The sequence below is a fragment of the Bison bison genome, unplaced genomic scaffold, assembly GCF_000754665.1.
Source record: "Bison bison bison isolate TAMUID 2011002044 unplaced genomic scaffold, Bison_UMD1.0 scf7180017864280, whole genome shotgun sequence".
Lineage (NCBI taxonomy): Eukaryota > Metazoa > Chordata > Mammalia > Artiodactyla > Bovidae > Bison > Bison bison.
In genome coordinates, this window is record NW_011494852.1 from 7,183,402 (window position 1) to 7,209,522 (window position 26,121).

The 26,121-nt window shown below is 53.5% G+C and overlaps 2 protein-coding genes across 3 annotated transcripts in view; both read left to right on the forward strand.

Annotated features, from left to right (window-relative positions):
* Positions 1-16,188, forward strand: part of SUPT5H (suppressor of Ty 5 homolog (S. cerevisiae)) — a 26,706-nt gene extending 10,518 nt beyond the window's left edge. For both annotated transcript variants that reach the window (XM_010849218.1, XM_010849219.1), the window contains exons 6-30: positions 44-113; positions 230-298; positions 404-469; positions 763-793; positions 1,537-1,605; positions 4,394-4,645; positions 5,783-5,872; positions 5,980-6,050; positions 7,626-7,731; positions 7,961-8,054; positions 8,141-8,277; positions 8,692-8,847; positions 8,929-9,075; positions 9,920-10,066; positions 10,153-10,278; positions 11,327-11,411; positions 11,741-11,860; positions 11,942-12,044; positions 12,128-12,255; positions 12,346-12,451; positions 12,915-13,073; positions 13,409-13,577; positions 13,693-13,896; positions 15,596-15,691; positions 15,768-16,188. In XM_010849218.1, the coding sequence (XP_010847520.1) occupies positions 44-113; positions 230-298; positions 404-469; positions 763-793; positions 1,537-1,605; positions 4,394-4,645; positions 5,783-5,872; positions 5,980-6,050; positions 7,626-7,731; positions 7,961-8,054; positions 8,141-8,277; positions 8,692-8,847; positions 8,929-9,075; positions 9,920-10,066; positions 10,153-10,278; positions 11,327-11,411; positions 11,741-11,860; positions 11,942-12,044; positions 12,128-12,255; positions 12,346-12,451; positions 12,915-13,073; positions 13,409-13,577; positions 13,693-13,896; positions 15,596-15,691; positions 15,768-15,911 (2,945 nt within the window). In that variant the 3' untranslated portion in view covers positions 15,912-16,188. The remainder of the gene's footprint in view (positions 1-43; positions 114-229; positions 299-403; positions 470-762; positions 794-1,536; positions 1,606-4,393; positions 4,646-5,782; positions 5,873-5,979; positions 6,051-7,625; positions 7,732-7,960; positions 8,055-8,140; positions 8,278-8,691; positions 8,848-8,928; positions 9,076-9,919; positions 10,067-10,152; positions 10,279-11,326; positions 11,412-11,740; positions 11,861-11,941; positions 12,045-12,127; positions 12,256-12,345; positions 12,452-12,914; positions 13,074-13,408; positions 13,578-13,692; positions 13,897-15,595; positions 15,692-15,767) is intronic.
* Positions 16,189-18,005: 1,817 nt separating this feature from the next.
* On the forward strand, positions 18,006-25,136 carry TIMM50 (translocase of inner mitochondrial membrane 50 homolog (S. cerevisiae)). Its single transcript, XM_010849220.1, has 11 exons — positions 18,006-18,148; positions 19,085-19,241; positions 19,765-19,796; positions 20,002-20,023; positions 21,649-21,707; positions 21,800-21,919; positions 22,293-22,397; positions 22,505-22,603; positions 23,262-23,418; positions 23,760-23,866; positions 24,927-25,136. The coding sequence occupies exons 1-11, from the start codon at positions 18,041-18,043 to the stop codon at positions 25,026-25,028; spliced, it is 1,068 nt and encodes a 355-aa protein (XP_010847522.1). The 5' UTR covers positions 18,006-18,040; the 3' UTR covers positions 25,029-25,136.
* The last annotated feature ends 985 nt before the right edge of the window (positions 25,137-26,121 follow it).

The following is a 26,121-nucleotide window of genomic DNA, read 5'->3' on the forward strand; positions in this document are numbered from 1 at the left end:
CTTCATCTCCCCTTACTCACCCTGTCTGCCCATTTCTTTGCAGCTTCCAACATCGACAATGTTGTCCTGGATGAAGACCGGTCTGGGGCTCGCCGCCTGCAAAACCTCTGGAGGTGAGCTGAGATGGGAAAGGGTGAAACCGGCTTCCATGGGGAGATCTGGGGGCAGGTCAGCCCACCCTCCTCTCCTCAACCTTCCATTCTCGTTCACTTTCTCTCACATACCCCAGGGACCAGCGAGAAGAAGAACTGGGCGAGTATTACATGAAGAAATACGCCAAGTCATCTGTGGGAGAGACGTAAGGGCGTGTGCTGGGCCGGGTTGGGGCTGGGAGCATGTGGTCCCTTAGAAGGGTTGGGGTCTGACAGACCCCCTTCCTGCCTGACTGCCCCTCTCTCTCCAGGGTGTATGGAGGGTCTGATGAGCTCTCGGATGACATCACCCAGCAGCAGCTGCTCCCAGGAGTCAAGTAAGAGGATGGGACAGGAGGGCTTAGGTGGGAATTTTTATGGGGTGATGTGCCCACATGGCTTACTCCCTGAAGTGAATCAGGTCACAGAGTTGCACAGACGGAGTGGTGGCTGGTGGGGAAAGAAGGGAATGGCAAGTTGGTGCTTTTCTCTCTCCTTCCTCTGCCTGCGGATGGCAGGATGGAGAAGGGAGAGAGTGTGAAGGGAGAGGAAGAGCGGTGGGTGTGGTGATTTGTGTGTTTCCCATGAGGAGATAGATTTACTAAAGGGCTTCTTTTTCCTCTCCTGTCAGGGATCCCAATCTGTGGACTGTCAAATGTAAGGTGTGTGCCCTGGCCTCCTGGCCTGAGGGAGGCAGAGGAACAGAGAAGCCGCCTTGTCAGGGGAACTCGCCCTCTGTCGTCCCCGGGTCTCCTTGACCTGTCAGTCTCTTGGTCCTTCTTCCTCTGCCTCTGCATTCTTCTCTCTCCTTGCCCCGCCCTCTTCACCCCTCCCCTCTCCCTCCCTCAGTGTCTCTCCCAGGTTTTCTTGCTGTCTGTGCCTGTTGCTCTCTAACCCCTCCATCTCTCTTGTTCTTCTCTCTCCTGTTTTATTTACTTTTCTCTTTTTTTGACTGCACTGTGTAGTATGTGCAGTCTTCGTTCAACCAGGGATCGAACCTGGGCCCCTGGCAGTGAGAGCACTGAGTCCTTTCTAACCACTGGACAGCCAGGAAAATTCCTGCTGTCTTACTTTATCTTTTGCACAATGACACTGTCTTTATTTTTTTAATTGAGGTGTAATTGACTTACAATATTATGTAAATTTCAGGTGTACAACATAGTGATTTGCAATTTTTAAAGCTACTGCTTTCGTAGTTATTACAAAATATTGGCTATGTCCCTTGTCCTGTGCAGTGTATCCTTATAACTTTAATTTATTTTATACATAGTAGTTTGTAGCTCTTAATCCCATACCCTATCCTGCCCTCCCCGTCTCTGTCTTCCTTGCTGCTCTCTCCTGCCCACTTTTCTATGGCCTGTTCTCCGTCTTGTCATCTCTCATAAGCCTGCCTTTATTCTTCCAGATTGGGGAGGAACGGGCCACAGCCATTTCCTTGATGCGCAAGTTCATTGCCTACCAGTTCACAGACACGGTAAGTTGGATAGGCAGGCAGCCTCGGGGTGAGAGACGGGTAAAGCCCAGAGTGAGACACGGAACAAGTTCAGAGGTACCAGGTACCCCAGCTGAGCAGCACTGTCTGTTAAGTGAGCTGCTTCAGCTAGAAAATGACCCCTTTCTGGGTTGAAGGGTTCTTTTGTGCCTGTCGAGATACTGTCTTCATTCTCTCTGCATTTCTGGCAGGGTTCCCCAGCCCCTGCACCCCTCTGAAAGTCAGCCATCTCTCTTCCTGAGCCTTTTCTGCCTGAGAGTGAGTTCTTCCTGTTTACCAACCCTGGTGGGCAGCTGTCACCCTCTTACTGTTTGGCTGGGAGTCCTAGCATAGGGCAGTGTGGCTAAGTGCATCACAGAACAGGCCTGTCAGGAGAATTCCTTCCTTCTCTTTTTCAGTGTTATCAGAGTCCATTGAGCCCCTCCTCTGGGCTGCTCCCAGCATTCAGAGATGCTGAGGGTACAGCAGTGACCATGCCAGAGCTGGTCCCTGCCCCGTCAGGGCTCGCTTACGTGCAGCACACAAACATGAAGTAATGCTGACTGCGTGCAGGGCAGCAGGTGCTGCAGGAAGGGCACAGATCTATCTTTAGACTGTTGAGCTTTGAATCCTGCCCCTGTGGCTTCCTCACTGTATGACCTTGATCGAGCCACTTCCCCTCTCTGTGCCCCTTGCTTTCACCTCAGCATCTTTAGAATTAAGTTATCTTTGAACATGTCCAACTCTAAGTCAGGGCTTGTTCTACAGCATGTGTTCAGTACATGTCATTGTTTTCAGAGGCGTAATTGTTAGTTTTGGAACCAAGGCGTGCTGACTGGTAACTTTCTCACTGAATGTAATTTGTATTAGACCAAGTGCATTGCTTTTACCTGCCGGAGCAGTGAATGTGTGTCAGTGGGACCAGTGGACAGTTGCAAGATGTGCAGATCGTGATTTTAAATGTGCTCAGACTTCTGCTTTGTGCCCTGGGGAAGATTCTAGTAACCTCATTTGAGATAGGACTGAAATGGTACATGTATATCATAAAAGCCAAAATCTCTCCATACCCGAGTCCCATTTTCCAGAAGTAACGATTGTTGGTTTGTGTGCCTTGGCTTCATAGGTGGCCCAGTGGTAAAGAACCCACTTGCCAGTGCAGGAGCCACAGGAGATGCGGGTTTGATCTCTGGGTTGGGAAGATCCCCTGGAGGAGGAAATGGAACCCACTCCAGTATTCTTGAGGGGAAAATCCCATGGACAGAGGAGCCTAGCGGGCCACAGTCCATGGGGTTGCAGAGTCAGACATGACTGAGGGACTGAGCACACAATCTTGTGTGTCTTTCCAGACCATCTTCCCTGCATATTGAAAAATGTGCCATTTGTTAAGTCGCTTCAGTTGTGTGACTCTTTGCGACCCCATGGACTGTGGCCCGCCAGGCTCTTCTGTCCATGGGATTCTCTAGGCAAGAATACTGGAGTGGGTTGCCATGCCCTCCTCCAGGGGATCTTCCTGACCCAGGGATTGAACCCAAGTCTTTTACATCTCCTATATTGGCAGGTGTATTCTTTACCACTAGCACCACCTGGGAAGCCCCATTTTGGGTATGTGTATTGTCAAAACCAGGAAAACATGGGAATAAAAACTTGAATTTCTATGTTTAAATGATTATTAAAATATCTAATACCTAATAGGTATTTTAAAAGATAAAAGGGTATTATGTACATACCATTCTGCAGAGAGCGTTTTCTCAGCACCATGATCATCTTTCCATGCCCAGGAACTATAAAGTTGTTTCCATTTTTCGCTATTAGGAACAATACTCAAACAATCTAGTTGCTTTTTAAAAAATTGAAATGTAATTCACATACGATATAAAAATATTTTGCTGGATTTGATGTTCTGTTTCATTAAACGTTTTTGCATCTATGTTTGTAAGGGATTTAGTCTGTAGTTTTCTTATGTTGTCTCTGTTAGGTTTTGGTATCAGGGTAATAATGGATTCATAGGACTGATTGGGAATGTCCCCCTTCTATTTTTTGGAAGCTTTTGTGAAGGAGTGGTGTTAATTTTTAGATGTTTGGTAAATTTCACCAGTGAAGCCATCTAATGCTGGGCTTTGGGTGAGTGGGTGGGTGTGCATGTGTGTTTTTTGATTATTAGTTCAAAACTGTTACCTTGTACAGGGCTATTAAGATTTTCTGTTTCTTTTTGAGTCAGTTGTAGTAGTTTATGTCTTTCTACAAAAAAGAAATATTCATTTAATTTAGGTTAATTTATTGGTGTGCCTTAAAATTCTCTACGTTTGGTTGGTAGTAGTATCCTTTCTTTCATTCCTGATTTTGGTAATTTGAGTTTTTTTCTCTTTTTTTCTTTGCCTTGGTCAGTCTGGCTAAAGATTGGTCAAATTTGTTGATCTTTTCAAGCAACCACCTTCAGTGGTCTTCCCTATTGTTTTTCTAACCTCTGTTTCACTTATTTTCCATTCTGATCTTTATTGTTTCTTCCTTCTGCTTGCTTTGGGGTTAATTTCCTTTCTTTTCTGTTTTCTTAAGGTGGAAATTTAGGTTATTGATTTGAACAAATTTTTAAGTTGGTGTTTGCAGGTGTAAATTAACCTCTAAGCACGTTTTTTTCCTATGATAATAACTGCAGTGCACATCCTTGTGATAGGGTCGTTGCACAACATGTTTCTGTGGGAAAATCCCTAGAAGAGAGCTTGCTGAGGTGGCAGTCATTCCTGGTACTGGCAGTCATGTCTCACTGTCTCTGCCCACTGGCTTGGCCCTCCAGCCCCTGCAGATCAAGTCGGTAGTGGCACCAGAACACGTGAAGGGTTACATCTACGTGGAGGCCTACAAGCAGACCCATGTGAAGCAGGCCATCGAGGGTGTGGGCAACCTGCGGCTTGGCTACTGGAACCAGCAGATGGTGCCTATCAAGGAGATGACGGATGTGCTTAAAGTGGTGAAGGAGGTGGCCAACCTGAAACCCAAATCCTGGGTCCGCCTCAAGCGGGGCATCTACAAGGATGACATCGCTCAGGTGCCTGGGGCTGGGCTGGGTAGCTGAGGAGGCCAGAGCTCTCCGTTCTGTCCTCCCTTCTCTATGCTTTACCCTTTCCAGCCCTCTAATTAGTCAGAGAGCAGAACCCACTCAGGTCAGGTGAAGCAGAGTCTGGACTTCATTGCGAATACAGGAAATGGAGGACCATCTTCTGTTGGTGTTGGATGAATGTTAGGTAATGATCTGAAGATGGTGAGGAAGTGAGCCATGTGAAGTTCTCGGGGAAGAGGTGTGGCAGAAAGCAGCATGTGAGCCAGGATGGGTGAAGCAGAGTGAGCGAGGGTGAGAGTGGCAGGAGAGGAGCTCAGGGAGGCAATGGGGGCCTGTAGCCCATCCAACAACTTTGCCTTTTACTGGAGTAAGATGGGAGGCTCCAAGGGAAGCTTGGATTTTAATAGGATTACTCTGCTGACTACATGGAGATCAGACCACTGATTGTCAAGCAGGGGTACCCCCAGGGAACTTTTCACATAGAATGGAGACATTTCTGGTGGTTTTAACTGGGAAATGAGTTGATTTTAACATTCAGTGTCTGACAAGGCCTGGGACAGCCCCTCACAACAAAGGACCACCTGGCTAAGGAAACCCTGCAATAGACAGGATGGGGCCACAGGAGCAGGGAAATCAGTGAGGAGACTGCTGTCTGGGTTGCAGGTGCCGGTGGACAAGACCGAGGTTGCAGTAGTAGAGGGGGAGAAGAGGTCAGAATTGTTGGAGGCAGCGCTGCCAGGTTTGCTTCCAGGTTGGATGTGGGTGTAAAAGAAAGAGAGGAGTGAAGAACACCTCCCACGCTGTGTGCCTAAGCAAGAGGAAGAATGGAGGGGACCTGTGGGGAGAGGAGCAGGTTTGGAGGCAATCAGGAGATTAGCTGCGGTTATGCTGGGTTTAATGGACCTTTTAGACATCCAGGTGGAGTTGTCACGTCGTCAGTGGGTACTTAATTTCAGGCTGGAGGGAAGACAGGCTGGAGAATGAATCTGGAGGAGTTATCAGCAGTTTCATTTCCTCTCATCATGCTCTGTCCCTGGCCCTTCCTGGCATCTCCTCGCCTTCCCTGAGTCTGGAGTTGGGGAGGGAAGGCTGGGGCCCTGCTGACCTCCCAACCGAACTTCTCAGGTGGATTACGTGGAGCCCAGTCAAAACACCATTTCCCTGAAGATGATCCCACGCATCGACTACGACCGCATCAAGGCCCGCATGAGCTTGGTACTGTGGGGATGTGCTGCTGGGACTGGGGAGGGAGTGCTTGATCCTTACTGGTGGCCAAGCCCTCGTCTCTCACCCTTCCCATCCATGCCTCTTTTCCTACACAGAAAGACTGGTTTGCCAAAAGGAAGAAGTTTAAGCGGCCCCCACAGAGGCTGTTTGATGCAGAAAAGATCAGGTGAGCGTCCTGGGGCTGGGCTGGGTGGCCAGATCTGTGGTGTAGGATGTCCCTTTGCAGATTCTCCTGTAGAGCTGGGCTCCCAGAGCCATCGAGGGTTTAGTTTATGAGTGGTTAACTTGGCAGTATAGCCTTAGCCAAGTTATTTAACATACCTGTGCCTCAGAGTTTGCTCTGCTGCAAAGATCAGTAAGAGTAACCCCCGCTTCCTAGGATGGCACTGAGAGTCAAAAGAATTAATATGTGTGCGTGCCCAAAATAGCACTTGGTACCTAGTCAGTGTGATGAACGGTGTCACGTATTGAAATGAGATTTATCGACACATCAGGCCTTATAGTCTCTTTCCTGATTGCCTAATGCCTGGACACCTCAGATGGGGGTACAGAACCCCTTCTGCTCAGGACGTCTCTGTCCCCCTTCCCCTCCCCAGCTGAGTGGACCTCTGGAGCACCCCAGGGTTTCCATCGCCCAGGGCTTCTGGGGGCTCCAGTGGGGAGGGTAGGCGAGGAGGATGAAGAAACAAAAGCAGCCAGTGACACTTGCCCTCTGGTCCTGCTCTGGAACACATCGTAAATGTGAACAGCCAGTTTTTTCATTCTGATAAAGGCTGGATTGTAGAATGAGCCTTTTGATCTACTAGGCTGGGCTAATGCCCCCAGGCCAGGCCAGGTTAGTACTTCACATGCCTGAACTGGACTCATTTACAGCACTGGTCTCCCCCCAGCTGGAAATGCCCTTCTTGAGAACAAACCAGAGCGACCCTTCCCCGCCCCGCAGCCGTCGGCCTGACGCAGTGCCCAGACCTGCCCAGCTGAGCACACTCGAACCCCTCTCCCTAGGTGCACCGTGTGCATGAGAAGATGGTCGGCAGGTGGAACCCAACCTGCTCCTCACGCTCCCCTTTTTGAGAAGTGGACAGGCTTTCCCTCCCCACCCTAGCAGCATGGGGCAGGGTCTGCAGGCCAGTAGAGTTAAAGCACAGGCTTGGGAGTCCTAACCCCTGCATTTGAACCTTGACTCTTAGACTCATAGGCTTGGCTACCTTGGCCATATCATGCACCCTCCCTGAGCCTTACTTTCTCACTTGCCTGAGAAATGAGGGTCATATTACTGACGTCATGGGCTTTGGAGAGGAGTCAGTGAGGTCACGTGTGTGTGAGTGTTAATCGTTAGCATGGTCTGATACTTTGTCTAGCTCCTACTCACCGAGTGAGTGCCTGCCGTGTGCCAGGCACTACTGTAGGGTAAATAGTGAATAAAAGATGCTAGGTCCCTGCCCTTCTGGAGCTGCCATTCTAGGGAGATGTATCAAACAGGAGCTCATCAGAGGGTGTTAATGAGCTCTCATTAAAAATAAAGCAGGGAAGGGGGCAGCAAAGTGCAGAGGGGCAGGAGCAGTGTACCCTTCCATCGAGGCAGGGCCTTCGGGCTTTGTGAGAGATCACTCCCACCCAGAGGGGGTGTTTGGGATGGGATGGCTCAGGCATCCCGTGTCCACTTCCCCCTTTGCCAGCAGAGGAGACTGAGGCCCAGCAAGCCTCTTAACGCCCTCTTCTCTCCCCTACAAAATCCCAGATCCCTGGGGGGTGACGTTGCCTCCGACGGTGACTTCCTCATCTTCGAGGGGAACCGTTACAGCCGGAAGGGCTTTCTGTTCAAGAGCTTTGCCATGTCTGCTGTGGTAAGGGTCCCAGAGGGAGTTGTGCTAAGGGTGGTAGGGAGCGGGGAGGCCCAGCTTTCTCCCTCCTGCAGTCCAGGCCCCAGAGCAGTGGGTTATCTGGGTTTGTCCCAGGTAATTCTCAAAGGAGTTTCCCCAGGAGAATAACCTCACCATCTTTCCAGCCCATTAAGCTGGGCTGTGCCACTGACCTTCATCTTCTTCCTTCTCTTCCTCTGGTTTTGGGGCTCAGATCACAGAGGGTGTGAAGCCCACACTGTCTGAGCTGGAGAAGTTTGAGGACCAGCCAGAGGGCATCGACCTGGAGGTGGTGACTGAAAGCACAGGTATGAGGTCACGGTCGGTAACCCAGCCCAAGGAGAGGGCGGCCCATGGTACGCAGCCCCCAGGTTAGCCTGTGTCTGCCCCGCAGGGAAGGAGCGGGAGCACAACTTCCAGCCCGGGGACAACGTGGAGGTGTGTGAGGGCGAGCTCATCAACCTGCAGGGCAAGATCCTCAGCGTGGACGGCAACAAGATCACCATCATGCCCAAGCACGAGGACCTCAAGGTAGGGGCCGCACCGCCCGTGTGTGCGTGCTGGGTTGCGAGCATGATGAAAGCATGGAGCATTCCTGAGCTCACTGGTTTTAGTTTGCTTGGGGTGGGTGCGTCTGACACTTATCCAGGCCCAGTGTTGTGTGTCTGGGGTGAGGCTGTCTCCAGGTGGGTCTGAGGAGGTCTCTGTAGTCTGGTGTCATATGTCTTGGGGATGGCCCATCTCTATGCAGGGTTAAGGCTTGTCCAGGCTGGGGCAGGCTGAGGGTGGTCCCAGTGGCCTGAGGTGGTCTCCAGTTGGGGGCGTGAGCCTGGCGTGGGTTGTGGCCCGGACATTCTGGGAATACGAGTGGAATCTGAAAGCGGGTGGGCACATGGTCTGTGGTGACTTCCTTAACCTGCTCGCTGACCTCATCCCCATCCCCAGGACATGCTGGAGTTCCCGGCCCAGGAACTTCGCAAGTACTTCAAGATGGGGGACCACGTGAAGGTGATCGCTGGTCGGTTTGAGGGCGACACAGGCCTCATCGTGCGGGTGGAGGAGAACTTCGTCATCCTCTTCTCTGACCTCACCATGCACGAGGTAGCTGGTGGGGGGCTGGGAGCGGGGTGGATGTACACGGAGCCATGTGGACCCTGCTTCACCCACTCCCATCTCCTACAGCTGAAGGTGCTCCCCCGGGACCTGCAGCTCTGCTCGGAGACGGCATCAGGTGTGGATGTTGGGGGCCAGCACGAATGGGGGGAGCTGGTGCAGCTGGACCCCCAGACCGTGGGCGTCATCGTGCGACTGGAGCGGGAGACCTTCCAGGTGTGTGTGCTGCACGCAGGGGCCTCCTCTCCCTCCAGCTCTTCATCCTGGGAGGTGGCGGAGCAAGGTGGCCGAGAACCCAGACTGCTCTGGGTGCAGACCTGGCTCTGTCATGCGGAGCTCACTGTGTGACATCGGTCGGGCAAGTGCATGTCAGTTAGCCTCTCTGTGCCTCAGTATCACACCTAGTGAAAAGGAAGTAGCAGCGGCATATGCTTCATTAGCTGTGACCGAATCCCTGAAGTCAGATATGTACCTGGGCACTGGGTGCTGGGCTTAAGGGCTGGGTACAGCTGGTGTCTTCCTCCCCTTCACTGAGGATGTGGCGGCCAAAGAGTATAAATGCTTAGGACCCTGGACTCTGGATTCACATCTCAGCTCTTTTACGTTCTGCCATGTGACTCTGAGCTAGTAACTTGCCCTCTCTGGGCCTGAGATTTTCCCTCTGAAATGGGAGCTGTAACAGCACCCACCTCAGAGGGAAATTTTGAGGCCTCAGTGGAATCTTGTGTGAAGAGTTTAGCACCCGTCTGGCACAGAGTGATGGATAGACATTAACTGTTATGTTAACGTTTGTTCCTCTGCTCATCTCAAGTCCCTGATGCTCAGTCAGAATGGAGTCTCCTTCTAGAGGGTGTTCTGGAATGATGGGGACATTTTTGGTTGACCTGGTGCCCAGGGGGTGGTTCCTAACATCACCTGCCCCAGAGTCAGGGAGTCTAGACATCCTGCAGAGCTTGGGACAGTCTCCCATAGGAAGAACCATCCCACTGCAGGGAAGCCCTGCCCCACATGACGCCTTTCCACTCTCAGCCACTCGGTATCCCCTCCCGTCCCTCTGTAGGTGCTGAACATGTATGGGAAGGTGGTGACTGTCAGGCACCAGGCTGTGACCCGGAAGAAAGACAACCGCTTTGCCGTGGCCCTGGACTCAGAACAGAATAATATCCACGTGAAAGACATCGTCAAGGTCATTGACGGCCCCCACTCGGTGAGTATAAGCTTTGTCCCATCTGTTACAGCTGAGAGATTTGGGATGGAGCGTGGCCACGAGCTGACTGTCCTTCCCCCGTCCAGGGCCGGGAAGGCGAGATTCGCCATCTCTTCCGCAGCTTCGCCTTCCTGCACTGCAAGAAACTGGTAGAGAACGGTGGCATGTTTGTCTGCAAGACCCGCCACCTGGTGCTGGCAGGGGGCTCGAAGGTGAGGCGGGCATGGTGGCACCCTGGCTGCTGGTCACCTGGCTCAGTTCTCTGGTCTTCCCTGGCCTCAGGAGTGACACAGATGGGCAGATGTCAGTGTCTGTCTACTGGCTATCTGGCTCGGTTCTCTGGTCTTCCCTGGCCTCAGGAGTGACACAGATGGGCTTGGTGTCCATTTGGACAGATGGGCAGATGTCAGTGTCTGTCTACTGGCTATCTGGCTCGGTTCTTTGGTCTTCCCTGGCCTCAGGAGTGACACAAATGGGCTTGATGTCTACAGGAGGGCAGATATCAGTGTCGGGTCCTTGGCAAATTGTGAAAAAAAAGGGCTTTGAGATTCTGATCTATTTACCAAATCATTTATTCATTCAGTTTTATTGAGCACCTGTTAGGTGTTTGACACTGGAGTTGCGGCAGTGAACAATACAAAAAAAACCCTGTGCTGGTGCTGCTGCTCTGGAGATGAACAGATAAATAAATGCATGCGTAGTACAACTTGGGCTGATGATGAAGGATAAACCAAGATAAGGAGATAGAGAGTATGGGGGTTGCTGCTTTAGAGAGGACGTTAAGGACAGACTCAGCTCCTTGAGGAGGTGGCATTTAAGCCAGAGACTTGAAGGAAGGGTCGGGGCGCCCCATGCATGTCTCGGGACAGCACAGTTCCTGAGGTGGGATTTGTAGGAAATTGTGCAGAACCAGGTATCCGAAAGGAAATCAGACGTGGGATCTGGGGAGCTGGGATCAGGAGATGGTCTCCTCAGGGCCCTGCAGATGGAATGCGGAATCCCCATGGCTTGCAGTTTGTATATCACCAGGGGTTTAAATTCCTGACCACCACGTGGTAGTCCCACTCCTTGCCTCTTGATTGACAGGCCCACAGTGGCATAGGGGTGGCAGTTTTCCTAAAGGGAAATGGAGCCATTGTGACCAGAAGGAGGGAGGGATGGCTGCTAGGCAGGTTCACACAGCAGACGTGGGATGTCTGGGGCCTGGGAACCTGTCACTCAGGCCCTGGCTACCAGTTCACTTCTTGTCCCTCCCCCTAGCCTCGTGATGTAACCAACTTCACAGTAGGAGGCTTCGCCCCTATGAGCCCCCGGATCAGCAGCCCTATGCACCCCAGTGCTGGAGGTGAGGGGGATCTGGGGTGTGGATGTGTCTGGGGGGTGGAGGAGGGATGTTGTTCAGCCTGCACTCACTATCTGCTTTGAGCCGGCCTGCACATGGTAAGACTCACAGCCCAGGGGAGACCCGACCCCCAACCCCCTGCCAACAGTGACAGTCCAGGGTGGTCAGGGCTGTGAAGGGAAGGCCCAGGGCTCTGGTGGGGGGCCCCCAGAGGAGGCTCCTAACCCAGAGGTTGGGGGGAGTCAGGCGAAGAGGGGGCTGGAAGGGACCTTGGCTATGGGCACAGCATGTCGGGGGGTGGACCAGGGACTGGTGACATTCTTCCTTCCCAGGTCAGCGCGGTGGCTTTGGCAGCCCAGGTGGCGGTGGTGGTGGCATGAGCAGAGGCCGAGGGCGGAGAGACAACGAGCTCATCGGCCAGACTGTGCGCATCTCCCAGGGGCCCTACAAAGGTGACCTGCGAGGCCGTGTGGAGGCCCGGGGAGGGGCGTGGGGAGGAGAGCCCGCCCGCTGACTTCCTGCCTCCCCACCAGGCTACATTGGTGTGGTGAAGGACGCCACGGAGTCCACTGCCCGCGTGGAGCTGCACTCCACCTGCCAGACCATCTCAGTGGACCGCCAGCGCCTCACCACTGTGTACGGGCCAGGGCAGGGCTGGGAAGAAGGCTGTTGGGCGGCGCGAGGGCCCTGCTCACCCGACTTGTTCTCTGTGGCTACAGGGGCTCACGGCGCCCAGGCGGCATGGCCTCAACCTACGGGCGGACACCCATGTATGGCTCCCAGACGCCCATGTACGGCTCTGGCTCCCGCACACCCATGTACGGCTCTCAGACGCCCCTCCAGGATGGTGAGCATTCCCAGCAGATAGAGATGGGGGTGATGTGGAGGGGTCTGGAGACAGGACAGAACTGACAGACACATCTCTCTCCCGTTACAGGCAGCCGCACCCCGCATTATGGCTCTCAGACGCCCCTGCATGATGGCAGCCGCACTCCTGCCCAGAGTGGGGCCTGGGACCCAAACAACCCCAATACACCGTCACGGTGAGCTGGGGCTGGGGCAGGGTTCCCTGAGTGTGTTCCCGTGTGCGTGCCCGTGTGCATGAGTGGTTCCACTGTGTGTCCGTGGAATAGTCAGGTCTGTGTGACCTACCCTGAGTCCTCTGCTCCCAGCCCCAGGCTGGTTATGTGAAGGAGGGTAGGCCTTGCTGGGGCTGGAGGCAAAGTCATTTCCCCAGCTCCCATCAGAGTAGCGATCTGGGATTAAGACGTGGGCCTGGAGACAGAGTGTGTGACCACCCTCATGTGGCTGGTTGTATGACCTTGGATGGACAATCTCATCTCTGTTTCCCAAGTCTGGCCACCTGTGAAAAAGAGGCCTCTGGATGGGGCTGTTTGTGAGGATGAAGTTGCCTTGTCTTGCCTGGTGTTCCGTGCTGTCCTAGAGGCGTTTGCTACCTTGTTGTGATCACCATAGTCATTCTCAACAGACCTCTCTCCCCAACAGGGCTGAGGAAGAATATGAGTATGCCTTTGATGATGAGCCTACCCCATCCCCACAGGCCTACGGGGGCACCCCCAACCCCCAAACACCTGGCTACCCAGACCCCTCGTCCCCGCAGGTCAACCCACAGTACAACCCACAGACTCCAGGGACACCAGCCATGTGAGTCCATTGGGGCTAGCCCTTATCAGCTGCTGCCAAAACCTTCTCGCTGCCAAAACCTTATTGCTGCCAAAGCCTCCTCATTGCCATCACCTCCTTCTCTCGTTCTAATATTTATTTATTTGGTGCATTGGGTCTGCGTTGCCTCATGCGGGATCTTTCATTGCAGCATGTGAACTAGTTGTCGCCTGTGGGATCTAGTTCCCTGACCAGGGATCGAACCCAGGCCCCCTGCATTGCAAGGCGGATTCTTAACCACTGGACCACCAGGGAAGTCTCTTCTTTCCTCTTCTAATGCCCCCAACTAATACCTGCTTCACTCCTTGTCTCTACAGGTACAACACAGACCAGTTCTCCCCCTATGCAGCCCCCTCCCCGCAAGGCTCCTACCAGCCCAGCCCCAGCCCTCAGAGCTACCACCAGGTGGCGCCAAGTCCAGCAGGCTACCAGAATACCCACTCCCCAGCCAGCTACCACCCCACACCCTCGCCAATGGCATATCAGGTACTGGTCAACTTACACGCCCTTGAGTGTGCTGGGCTAAGATGGGCCTTGGGCCTGTAGGGACACCCAGGCCAAATGACCTGTTCCCAGCAACCGCATCCCCTTTTCCCTACAGGCCAGCCCCAGCCCAAGCCCTGTTGGCTACAGTCCGATGACACCTGGAGCTCCTTCCCCAGGTGGCTACAACCCACACACGCCGGGCTCAGGCATTGAACAGAACTCCAGCGACTGGGTGACCACTGACATCCAGGTGAAGGTGCGGGACACCTACCTGGATACACAGGTGGTGGGGCAGACGGGTGTCATCCGCAGTGTCACGGTAAGTAAGGCCCCAGCTGGCGGGTGGGCAGGCATCCTCTCCTTTGGGGCCCCCAGTCTCTGTGGTTACTGGTTTGTCCTGGTTTTCATTGTTGTTGTTTGTTTTTCTTATTGTCTATCCACATCTTCCAGTAGCTGTTTATAGCTTGAGTCGTAGATATGGAAAGGTTTGGCGTGCAAAATTTCACAAGGCAGGGAGTTCTGCCTTTTATGCTCATGGCCCCCATCAGCCTGGGAGATCTGGTGACTGGCACCCAGGAGTATGGTTACCTTTTGACAGTTCAGTAACAAGAACTGAGTGCTCCTCTGTGCCAGGCTTTGGCTTAGCACCAGACCCCCATGCCCCATGGGCACCCATGGCTTCAGCTTTGCCGACCCTTCATTCTTCCTAGTCACTGAATTCTCTTCAGCCTCAGGGCCTTTGCTCGTTACTTTCCTTTGTCTAGAACTCTCTTCCCTCCATTCTTTGTCTAGTTAACTCCTACTCATCCTTCAGAGCAACACCTGGGCTGTCCCAGGTCTGTCTCTTGTGGGTTCATGTAATTCCTTTTCATGTTATCTACCTGCTGCCTAAAAGCTTAAAGTTTACCCATATGGGATTCTTTGATTACCAGATCTGTATTTTCTTTCTAAGTAGCCTCAGTTTCTCTATGCGGGACTGACACTTTGTTGGCCTTTCAGTAAATATTAATTGAATTAATTAAACAAACACTGGAGATGAAGACAGCTCCAGCCCTACCCTCACAGATCTCACATTCCTGTGGGGGAGACAGACGTGTCCCCAGACAGCCTGAATGACCAGAGCTGGGATATGGGAAGCACAGAGGGAAAGGGGATCTATGTGAACCCCGGGGAGGCACCTCACCCAACTTTATAAGTGTTCAAGGAGGGCTTCTGGGAGAAGGTTAATGTCTGCGTTGAGACCTGAAGAATGAACAGGAGAAAGCCGAGGGAAATGGTGGGGAGGGGGCTGAGGGTGCTCTAGCTAAAGGGCATGTGCAGAAGCCTGCGGGGGAGGGAAAACCTGGCATATGTGGGCAGTTGAAGTCTATTCATTGTGGCTGGAACTTAAAGAGTCAAGGGGGAAGGTGAGTTGTGAGGCCAGAGGAGAGGCTAGAGCAGGTTACATGCCAGCCTGGAGAACTTGGATTGTGTCCTGCGGACACTGGTGGGTGGGCATCTCAGCAGGGATGGGATCAGATGTGTGGTTGGGAATTAACTCACTTGTTGCTGTGTCATAGGCGGATCAGGTGTGGTGAGAGGGGATCAGGGGCTGGAAGCCCAGGGGGAGGTCAGGTTGCACTACTGGGCTGTGGGAAGGAGGGAGGAGCCTAAATGCACAGGCCGGGGACCCTGGGGCCATCCTTGAGACGGGGCCCAGGAGGAGGAGCAAGTGTCGGGTGAAGCTGAGGCCAGTGTGGGACACGAGTGAGGGGCCTGAGCAGCAGTCTCCCTTCTGCCCTAAGTTAGCTTCATGCAGATGCTTCTCTTGCTGGTCTGATCACCCTGCCCCGCCATCCCCTCTACACCACAGACCTCAGGCCTTGGAACCAGGCCCAGCCTTCCCCTTTCCTGCCCCTGTGTCACCTTGGGAAAGTGACTTCTTAGAATGAGTCCTGATCTTGTGTCCGTTGAGGGCAGGGGATTATCAGTCCTGTGTTGGGAGCTGGCCAGGCTGACCAGGCTGTCCCCACCCCCAGGGAGGCATGTGCTCTGTGTACCTGAAGGACAGTGAGAAGGTTGTCAGCATCTCTAGTGAACACCTGGAGCCCATCACCCCCACCAAGAACAACAAGGTAAGGGAGGGCAAGGGGACGTGGGTGCGTGGGGCTGCTGCCGTGGCCCCTGACCCCATGTGTTGTCCCCCTGCAGGTGAAGGTGATCCTGGGTGAGGATCGGGAAGCCACAGGTGTCCTGCTGAGCATCGATGGTGAGGATGGCATTGTCCGCATGGACCTTGACGAACAGCTCAAGATCCTCAACCTCCGCTTCCTGGGGAAGCTCCTGGAGGCATAAGGCAGGCAGAGTGGACTTTGGCAAATAATCTGACAGATGGAGAACATCCCTCTTTCCTTCCCTGGCCCTTGGCTCTGACTTGGGATCCAGGGCCAGGAGTAGGGCTAGCCTGGTGGTTCAGAATTTCTTTTATTTTCCTTTCTGCGTTCCTATCTCCCTCCCTGATATTCATGGGAATCAGAGTAGAGTCTGGGGGAGGGTCCCCACCTTCTTATTCCCCACCTTCCCCAGCTTGCTTTTGTGTTACGATCTTTCAATAAAAAACTGTTTGGTCAAAGTCCTGTCTGTTTGTGTTCTGGTTTGTAAGTGGGGTCACTTGCAGACCCCATTTAATACCTTGCTGTGGGGTCTTCAGCAGATAATGGTCCTACTTAAGCCTCATGTTACTCAATGGACATGAGTTTGAGTAAACTCCGGGAGTTGGTGATGGACAGGGAGGCCTGACGTGCTGCAGTCCATGGGGTCGCAAAGAGTCGAACGCGACTGAGTGACTGAACTCAACTCAGCTTGACTCAAAGCCTCATCTAGAAAATGATACTCCCCACCCCAGAGACTATTGAATGTATGAGAAGACACTGGACAGAAATTTTAGAACAGAGACTGCCATGTGATTGACAGTGTTACATCTAACTCATGCTTGAGTTAAGTGAAAATTAGTATTCCTCTGCAAGGAGATCAAACCAGTCAATTGTAAAGGAAGTCAACCCTAAATATTCATTGGAAGAACAGATGCTGAAACAAGCTCCAATACTTTTGCCACCTGATGCGAAGAGCCGACTCAGTAGAAAAGACCCTGATGCTGGCAAAGATTGAGAAGGGGGCGACAGGACAAGATGATTGGATGCCATCACTGACACAGTGGACATGAGTTTGAGCAAGCTCCGAGAGATGGTGAAGGACAGGGAAGCCTGGCATGCTGCAGTTCATGGAATCACAAAGAGTTGGAACACGACTAAGTGGTGGAACAACAAACCTGCCACAAATCTAAATAGGACCTGTGGTTGCAGGCTCCAGCATCTGATGGTCCTTTCCCTCGAGTCCACCTAGCAGTAACCTCAGAATCGCTGTAGCTCATCTGAGGGCTTGGGTGTGGGGCTGGGGAGCAGTGTAGAGAATGGGGCTTAGTACCTTAACCATCTTCACTTTGCTCATTTGATGTTCACGTCTTCTTACAAATGTAATATAACTTGTATTAAAATAGTTCAAATGTTTTAAAAGATATGTCAGGAGCACCCATGTCTCCACCACCCAATTTAGGAGCCATCTGTGTACCAGATAAGAAGGACCAGTCCATTCCCCTCCAGAAGTAACACAACCCTAAAATTCTGTGTCTTTCGCCTAACTTCGTATGTTTACTACCTTAGTTGTTGCTGTTGTTTAGTCGCTCAGTCCTGTCTGACTCTTGTGACCAATGACCCCATGGACTGGAGCCCAGGTTCCTCTGACCATGGGATTTTCCAGGCAAGAATACTGGAGTGGGTTGTCATTTCCTTCTCCAGGGGATCTTCCCCACCCAGGGATGGAACCTGCGTCTCCTGCTTGTCAGGCGGATTCTTTACCACTGAGCCACCTGGGAAGTCCTTATTATCTTAGTATTTATCCCTAAATGCTGTGGTGATTTACATGTGGAAGATTAATCATGGCTCCCGTAGCCTCTAATTCACGGATTTCCTCTCAATACCCTGAGCCCGCAGCGGTTCGTTTGGCTGAGCCTCCATGAAACTGGCTGACTTTCCAGACCCGGTTAAAGAAACTCACGCAAGAAAGGGCTGGGAGAAGGGGAGGGAAGGCGGATGAGGGCTCTCGGCCGCTCGTGAGGAAGGTGTGTGAAGCTGGCTTTTAGTTTTTAGGACAAATCCAGCAGCAATTGGTTCCCTTCCTTGTGGCCTCCGCTTGACCTCGGACAGTGGGTGTCCCGCCCCGTCCTGTGGCGTGGGCGTTCCTGAGCAGGACGCGGCGGCGGGAGACTCCCAGCCCTAGCTGGAGCGCCCGCGGCAGTGCGCCCGCGGCCCTTTGTCTCTCTCGGGCTCCCGTCCACCCGCCCCGCCCCTGCATTACCATTGGCCGCGGCCCGGCCCGGGGCGGGGGGGAGAGAGTGAGGAGGCGGGGCCGCGTGGCGTCAGCGCAAGATGGCGGCCTCGGCAGCGGTGTTCCTGCGATTGCGGAGCGGGCTCCGGCAAGGCGCGCGGGGGCTGTGTGCGAGGCTCGCGACGCCGCCCCCTCGGGCCCCGGACCAGGTGAGCCGGATGGGGTTGGCCCCGGGGTGCTGGGGCTCCTTCCTGTGGTTCCAGGCGGACCGGGGCCGCCCGGGGCTTCTGGAACGCAGCACCTCAGGGTGCTGAATGGAACGCCACCCGCGTTTTGAGTCTCTCCCCCGCTTCCCGGGGTTAGCAGCGCTTGCTTCCCCGGGATAGATGCTTGGGGACTCAAGTGTGTCCTCTGAACCTTCCTTACCTCCTCTGGATCCCACCTCTTCTGGACCCCACCTTCTCGACCCCACGTGGGCGCGGGGGAAGGAGGGGTCACCTGCTCTCCTGTCTCTGTGACTGTTCAGGTAATACTTGAGGGGGAGGGGCCCGGGACACTGGAGTCCCAGCCTGGCCTCCCGGGTATTTTCCCCGCCATGGTGGTGGTGGTGTTGCTCGGGCTTCTGATTCGACCTGCCTCCATCTTGACAAGAGACCCTGTCCTTCTGACCTCCGGGTGCATTACTTCTGTGCCCTGCTCCCCAAGTCTCAGCAAGCGATTGCCCCTCCCATCCGTCCCCCTCGATACACCGCTACTGTGAGCTCCAGACGTCGGGAGGACGTCCAGATTCCCCGTCCTATCCTCTTGCGTGGCCTTCAGTGGCTTGCTCCAGGAATCTTAGTGTTCAGTCAGGGTCCCTGATCGTATCTCCCTGCCCTGCTTCCCCACCCCCGCCCCGGGCCTGTAGGATCCTGGGCACCGGGCTTGTCATCTCTTGAACCCCTGGGATCCTAGCGCCAGACTATTAAGTTCTTGACCTTTCTGAGAGACCCAGTCTCCTACCTGCCCCTGCAGGGCCACAACACCTGGAGGCCATATGGGTGTCCTCTTCCTGGCTCTCAACCTTGATTTTTCTTAGACCAGGGTGCTGGAACCACCCCGACCTTGTTTCCTTTCTTGGCCAACCTACCTCCTCTCAATTGCAGGCTGCAGAGATTGGGAGCCGAGCAGGCACTAAGGCCCAGACCCAGGGACCACAGCAGCAGAGAAGCTCGGAGGGTCCCAGCTATGCCAAAAAAGTTGCACTCTGGCTCGCTGGGCTGCTCGGGGCTGGTGGGACCGTGAGCGTCATCTATATCTTCGGTGAGGAACATATTCCTGTCCCCCAGTTACGTTCTGTTGGCCTTCTATTCTGCTGGGGGGACTGCCCCCTCTTTCCCCTAAGGACTTTACCCATCTTCTTTCCCTGGCTCCTCCCTCAGGGCAGCCAACTGGAACTTGGAAATGAGGGAAATCCCCCTACTCCTCCTCTGCTCAAGGTTCTATTTCTTCTAGTTGGTTCCTGTACTAAGCTATAGGGAGTCAGTTTAAAGGGGGGAAGGAGAGGTCTAGACTAGCCCCCTAAGCTACCTCTTCCCTCAGCACCCAAAATTCCAGTCGTCCCTCTAGTCCCTTTATTCCTCAGAGATCCAGGAGACCCTGCCCCAGCCCTCCTTGTCTCAGAGGCCCAGGTATTCTGGCTACCAGCCCCTTCCTCTCTCTCAGGAGACCATATCTCTAGCCCCCTTCCCTCAGACCCAGGAGGCAAGGCTCTCTTCCCTCTTCCTCCCATAAGTCCCAGGAGACCAGGCCTCAAGTTTCTCATTCATCACTATCTCCCTTGCAGGAAACAACGCTGTGGATGAAAATGGTGCCAAGGTGAGTGGGAGAGAGACCCAGAGGCCTTACCAGGGGTCGCATCCTGTGGGTCTCCTCCCGTCTGGTCTGTTCAGGCTCCTTTCTGTTCTGGAGTGAACCCTCCCTCCCAGGGACCTTTGCCTGCTCCTCCCAGGGCCCCAGAGATTCCTTGTCTGGGTTTTGCCTCTGCCGTCCCAAACCCTTCTTTTTTCTCTCTACCTCCCAGATTCCCGATGAATTCGACAATGGTGAGTATACAATCGTAAACTCTGGGGTCCCCTGATCCTCTCTATTGTGCCCTCCCCATTTGGTGCCCCCCCCCACTTCCACTGGGAGGTGGGGGAGTCAGCAGCTGTATGGCTTGGGGGAAGAGGAGCATACAGAACTCCAGTCCCCTTCCCTGGCCCCTCAGCCCAGGAGCAGATGGTCAGGGACAGTGGGGGAGGGGAATCCTGGGTAGGTGGGATTGCCTGGGGGAGAACTGGGCTTTCTCTGCCAGACACATGGCTTCCTGTGCCTTAGATCTGAGCATCTGCAGCCCCTCACCCCCTTCTTTATGACAGCCTCTCTTTCCCACCAGGCCGCACCCCATCCAGCTCCTCGTTTCCAAAACAATGCTTCCTTCCTCCCTCCCCGCCTTCTGATTAGCCAGCTTTTAGGGAGTTTCTGACAAATTGGATAGTAGAGGGGAGCTGCCAATTCTATCACACCTGGTCCTTCCCAAGAGAAATATAAAACGGGTAGGTCCAGAAAGCCACTTGTTTGTGCTGGGGATGTTTGCAAGCTGGCATGTTATCATGTTGGGGTTTTAAACTCGGCAGGTAGCTAAGTATGTGTTAACTGGGCAGATGTAGAGTCATACTATTTTAAACAAATCAACATACTGATTTAAGGTGAACAGGCAAACCTGTAGGTTTAAAGTGTGTGTGTTCACAGCTTAAGTGGTGTTTCAGTTTCAAAAAGACAGGTCTAGAGATAGTAGTTTAACTACACTAAAAATACTGTATTGAAATAGGGAATCATGTAAGATTCTGTTTAAACTGGACTTGGTGTATTCCTTTAAACCAGGATTTGCTAACCTCAGCCATGTTGATAGCTTGGGTCATATAGTTCTTTGTCGTAGGGGGTGTCCTGTGCATTGTAGGATGCTTAGCAGTGTCTTGGGTGTCTGTCCACTAGATGCCAGTATTGTGACAACCAAAAATGTCTCCAGACATTGTGAAGCTTCCTGGGAAGCAAGGAACAAAATTGCTTTTTAGTTGAGAACCAACTAGTTTAAAGTATATAGATGGTGTGCTAAGTTGCTTCAGTCATGTCCAACTCTGCGACCCCATGGACTATAGCCTGCCAGGCTCCTCTGTCCTGGGATTCTCCAGGCAATAATGCTGGTGAGTCTCTTATGTCTCCTGCATCAGAGGTGGGTTCTTTACCACTAGTGCCACCTGGGAAGCCCATACAGAGGTGTGTGTATATTTATCATGGCTTACCTAGATTCCACATACTTGCTTAAAGTGGACACATCTGGAGACCTAGAGATTCAGAGTTGACAAAATATACTGCCATAATGTTAGCAGATTCATTTATACATATGTGGGATTTAGGTGGGCAGATACAGCATTCTGTTTTATACCTGGGGTGATGTGCGGATATAAGTACTCAGATTAAAACTTGACAGGTGAATAAAAACATTTGTTCCTACCTGGCAGTAGGTTATGTCATTCCCTTTTGCCTTGGTTCTTGGAAATGAGCTATTTCAAACCAGGTGGGTGTTTTAGGCCTCTTTGTATCTGGTAGATAAATAAACCCCTAGTTTGTCCAGGGGGTTGAGCAGCAGCTTATCCTGGAATCCCTTTTTGCCCTGGTGTTCTCCTAGATCCAATTCTGGTACAGCAGTTGCGCCGGACATACAAATATTTCAAAGATTACAGACAGGTGAGCAGGAGCCCTGGGCCGCAGCCCACCCACCCCCACCAGCCTCCCGTCCCTGTTGTCTGAGTGCCCAGACCTGGTCTCTTTTTCCACAGATGATCATCGAGCCCACCAGCCCCTGCCTTCTGCCAGACCCTCTGCGGGAGCCGTACTACCAACCCCCATACACACTGGTCTTGGAGCTCACTGGCGTCCTCTTGCACCCTGAGTGGTCGGTGTGTCTTGGGGAAAGCAGCGGGTTGGGGACACCGCATAGGCCCGGGTGGCTGGCTTGTGACATGGTCGAGAGCACAGATGCTGGAGCCAGGCTGGGGTTCAGCCCCCATTCTGCTCTGTGGTCTTGGGGAAGAGGGGTCACCCCTCCTTGCCTTGCGTTCCTCACCTGTGCTGCTTCCCAGCCGTAGGTTATTGCATCTGTACCCTGGCACAGTCAGTGCTGGAGGGGAGTCAGCTGTTACTGTGGGACCCGGTCCTGCAGACTCTTAGACCCTCAGTTGCAGCCCTGTACCTGTGAATCCCTTCACGAGCCACAGAGACAGGAGAGAATACTCTAGTCTCAGTGCGTCACTGTTCTCACTGCATTTCCAGCTAGCCACTGGCTGGAGGTTTAAGAAGCGTCCAGGCATCGAGACCTTATTCCAGCAGCTCGCCCCTTTGTATGAAATCGTCATCTTTACGTCGGAGACTGGCATGGTGAGGGCCCGGGGCTGGGCTGGGGTGGTTGACGTGATAAGACGTGAGGGAGAGCTGCAGGGCCAGGGCTCAGCCTGACCTTGTTCTCCCCCACGCCCCACCCCCAGACTGCCTTTCCACTCATCGACAGCGTGGACCCCCATGGCTTCATCTCCTACCGCCTGTTCCGGGATGCCACAAGATACATGGATGGGCACCATGTTAAGGTGCCACGTGGGGCTGTGGTGGCCTCTGGGGTTTGGGGCAGGGCTGGCACTTGTTTGCCTTGGGATCTGTTGCTGTGACTGGTGATAGGGGTCCAGGGGTCTGTGGGGCTGTGAATTGGGTCTCTTTATGGGTTGTTGTCCAAATCCCATGCGTCTTGATGTCTATTGGGTTTCTGACTGTCTTGGTGGGTCTGAGGGTCTATGGAGTTTTTCAAGGTTCAGAGGGACATGGGTTGTCATGGAGGCTTTTGAAGGCGCTGTCTTGGTGCCTGTCTTTGTGTGACTCCATGTTTGTTGCTGTTGACCAGTTTGCACCTCTACCTGTGAGAGGTTCACAAACTTGCAGCCTGTCACAAACACCAGAGGCCCGTGGTTAAATGCACAAGTGCCCGCCTCCCTCCCCAGGGAACCTCTGAATCAACCTGTCTGTGTGCCGGGGCTCAGGTCCAGGAGTCTGTGTGACTTGCTCCCCACTCCCTGGAAGGTTGAGGGTCATCATCCCAGCCTGGTCTTCAAGAGGCTCTTTCGTGGTGCTCTCAGTGTGTGCTACCAAGTGTGTGTGTGGTCCGTCTGTCTGTCTGCCTCTCTCCCCCTCTTTGGTTTCCTGCCTGGAAGAGAAGGAGCACAGGCCTTGACCTGACCTTTCACCCACTTTCAGGACATTTCGTGTCTGAATCGGGACCCAGCCCGAGTAGTAGTTGTGGACTGCAAGAAGGAAGCCTTCCGCCTACAGCCCTACAACGGCGTTGCCCTGCGGCCTTGGGATGGCAACTCCGATGACCGGGTCTTATTGGACCTGTCTGCCTTCCTCAAGAGTGAGGCTGACCCCTGACCTCCTGACCTCTGACCCTGAAGCCCTTGACCCCCAAGAGGAATGACTGATGCTTGATCCTGGCTTGTTTTTTATGGAAAACTGGGGATTTAAGATGCAGGAGATCCATAAGCATCTTGCAGTCTTTAGAAACTTCCTAGAATGTTGGGGATGCTCTTCTGGAGTGGTTAGAGGATGCCCAGGAATGTTCAGGGGGAGCCCTTTTAGGCAACTGAGAAGGGTGCAAGTAACTCCAACCACCCCCCCAAGTCTGACCTTTACCCTTGTGGGCCCCACCTCCTTCTGGCCTTCAGCCTGGCTGACTCCCACCTGCTGTGTTCACAGCCATTGCTTTGAATGGTGTGGAGGATGTCCGAACCGTGCTGGAGCACTACGCCCTGGAGGAAGACCCACTGGAGGCTTTCAAACAGCGGCAAAGCCGGCTAGAGCAGGTGGGTGCTCAGATCCCCAGTGTGGGTGGGGGATGTCCCATCAGATTCCCAGGCTCTTGATGGAGGAGCTCTAAGCAACCTGTCTCCACTCTGGCTGTGTGACCTCATTTCAAGGGCCTGCTCTTCCACACCACCCATCCCAGAAGGCCCTTGTAATGAGGAGTGAATAGATCCTACAGCCTGCTCTGAGGACAGGAGGCAGGAAACGCCAGGCATTTGAGATAGGTCCAGAGACCTTGAGGGTTTCCCGGGTGGCTCAGATGGTAAAGACTCTGCCTGCAATGCAGGAGACCCAGTTTGATCTCTGGGTCAGGAAGATTCCCCTGGAGGAGGGAATGGCAACCCCCTCCATTATTCTTGCCTGGAGAATTCCATGGACAGAGAAGCCTGGCGGGCTCCAGTCCACAGGGTAACAGAGTTGGATACGACTGAGCAGCTAACACTTCTGTCTCTTTTTTCAGAGACCTTGATGTTCTGGGGGCCCTGGTATTTTGTGGGGTGGGGGTTTGGATCAGGTCTGGGAAGAGGGATCCTTGGACACTTGGCCCAAGGTTTGGGCAAGTTCTGATGACCTTGGTGTGATCCTCATCATTTGTAGATGGGGCTAAGAATATAGATTGAGAAAGAGATTCCCAGGCGTCTAGGCTCAGGTTGACCAGGTTTGGGGTTGTGTTCCTGGCTGGTGCTCCTGAGGGCACAAAGGAAGGATCCCTGGAGATTTGGGCCTGGCATCCCTCAGCATCCAGACAGGGGTCTTAGGGCTCAGGACTGGGCACCAGGGGCTCAGGGAGCAAGATGATGTCATCTGGGGAGGGCCTGGGCTAGGTCCCCAGGGTTCAGGGGACAGGGGTCATGAGAGTACCTGGGATTTGAGTCTGGGCTTCTGTGGCTCACAGCTGGCTTTTTACAATGTCTGCCCACAGTCTTTGCAGTCTGGTCTCATCCTGTGTCTGGGCTGGTGTTCTGAGATTGTGGGTAAAGGAGTCTTGGGCTGGGCAGAGGTTTAAGGAAGGAGGTGGCCCTCAGGCTGACTCTGCTCTCTGTCTGCCCCCAACTCCAGGAGGAACAGCAGCGCCTGGCCGAGCTCTCCAAATCCAGCAAGCAGAACCTCTTCTTCAGCTCTCTCACCAGCCGCTTGTGGCCTCGCTCTAAACAGCCCTGACCTCTGGGCCTCCGCAAACTCAGTGCCTGGGTTCCAGGCCCGAGGCCCAGCACTCCCAGACCATGGCTTGGGCAACCACGTGTCCAATAAAGTTAATCCCAGACGGCACACTCCAGTGTCCAGAGGGTCTCCAGATGGGCGCGTCAGGGTGCAGTGCGGGACACTGGGGGACCCCGTCCCACAGTGGCTGATCAGCTGCCGAACACAGAGTGGGTTGGTCTTTGACCCTGGCCTGGGAATCTGAAACCCTGGGCAGGACCCTGCCCTGCCCGCGTTTTCCTGTGTGCCTGCGTGTGGTCTGCGCAAGTGTGTCTCCCTCTTTGGCCCCAGATTCCCTTCGGAAAAAGAAGAGAGGATGGCGCTGTGGGATTGGAAGACAGGGAGCCACCAGGCTGCTATGTAAATGTATCAAGTGTTGGCTTGTGGGGCACCGTGGACCAGAGATGCCTCATGTCAAGGGGGCAGCTGCTGCGCGGCTCTGCCGGCCGGGGCCCTAAGGTGGGCCTGGAGTTGCTTGATCTGATTTTTCAGTGGAAGGCAGGAACAGGGATGTTTATGTTAAATCTCTCAGTTTTAAAATGTTGGCTACTAACTCTGCAGACTGTAGCAGACCTCTGCAGCGGAACTTCCCACCATGTTCACCCCGTGTACTGGCCAGTGCAGCTGCCAGTGGCCATGGGGCCATGACGAACTTGAGATGCGGCGAGGGTAACTGAAGGATGAGATTCTTAATTTTGTTTCTTTTTAATTAATTTTAAATAGCCACCTGCGGCTCCTGGCTCCTGCATTGGACAGCACATTTGGGTATCATTTAAGAGTGTGAATTCCACCCTTTGTTTTTGGAGGCACAGAGTCTCAACCACTGGACAGTCGGGGAAGTCCCTCCAGACTCTTAAATAATACCCAAATCCAAGTTCAGATCCAAGCCCTACCACTCCCTGACTTGTGTGGTCACAAGCAAATGAGCGAGTTAACTTCTGTGCTCCGTGCCTCAATTGCCACATCTGTGAAATACTAGTACCCACCTCACAGGCTAGGCTTGAGGGTGGACTCAGACCCTCCACAGACACTCAAGATGGCAGCTGCGGGGGAC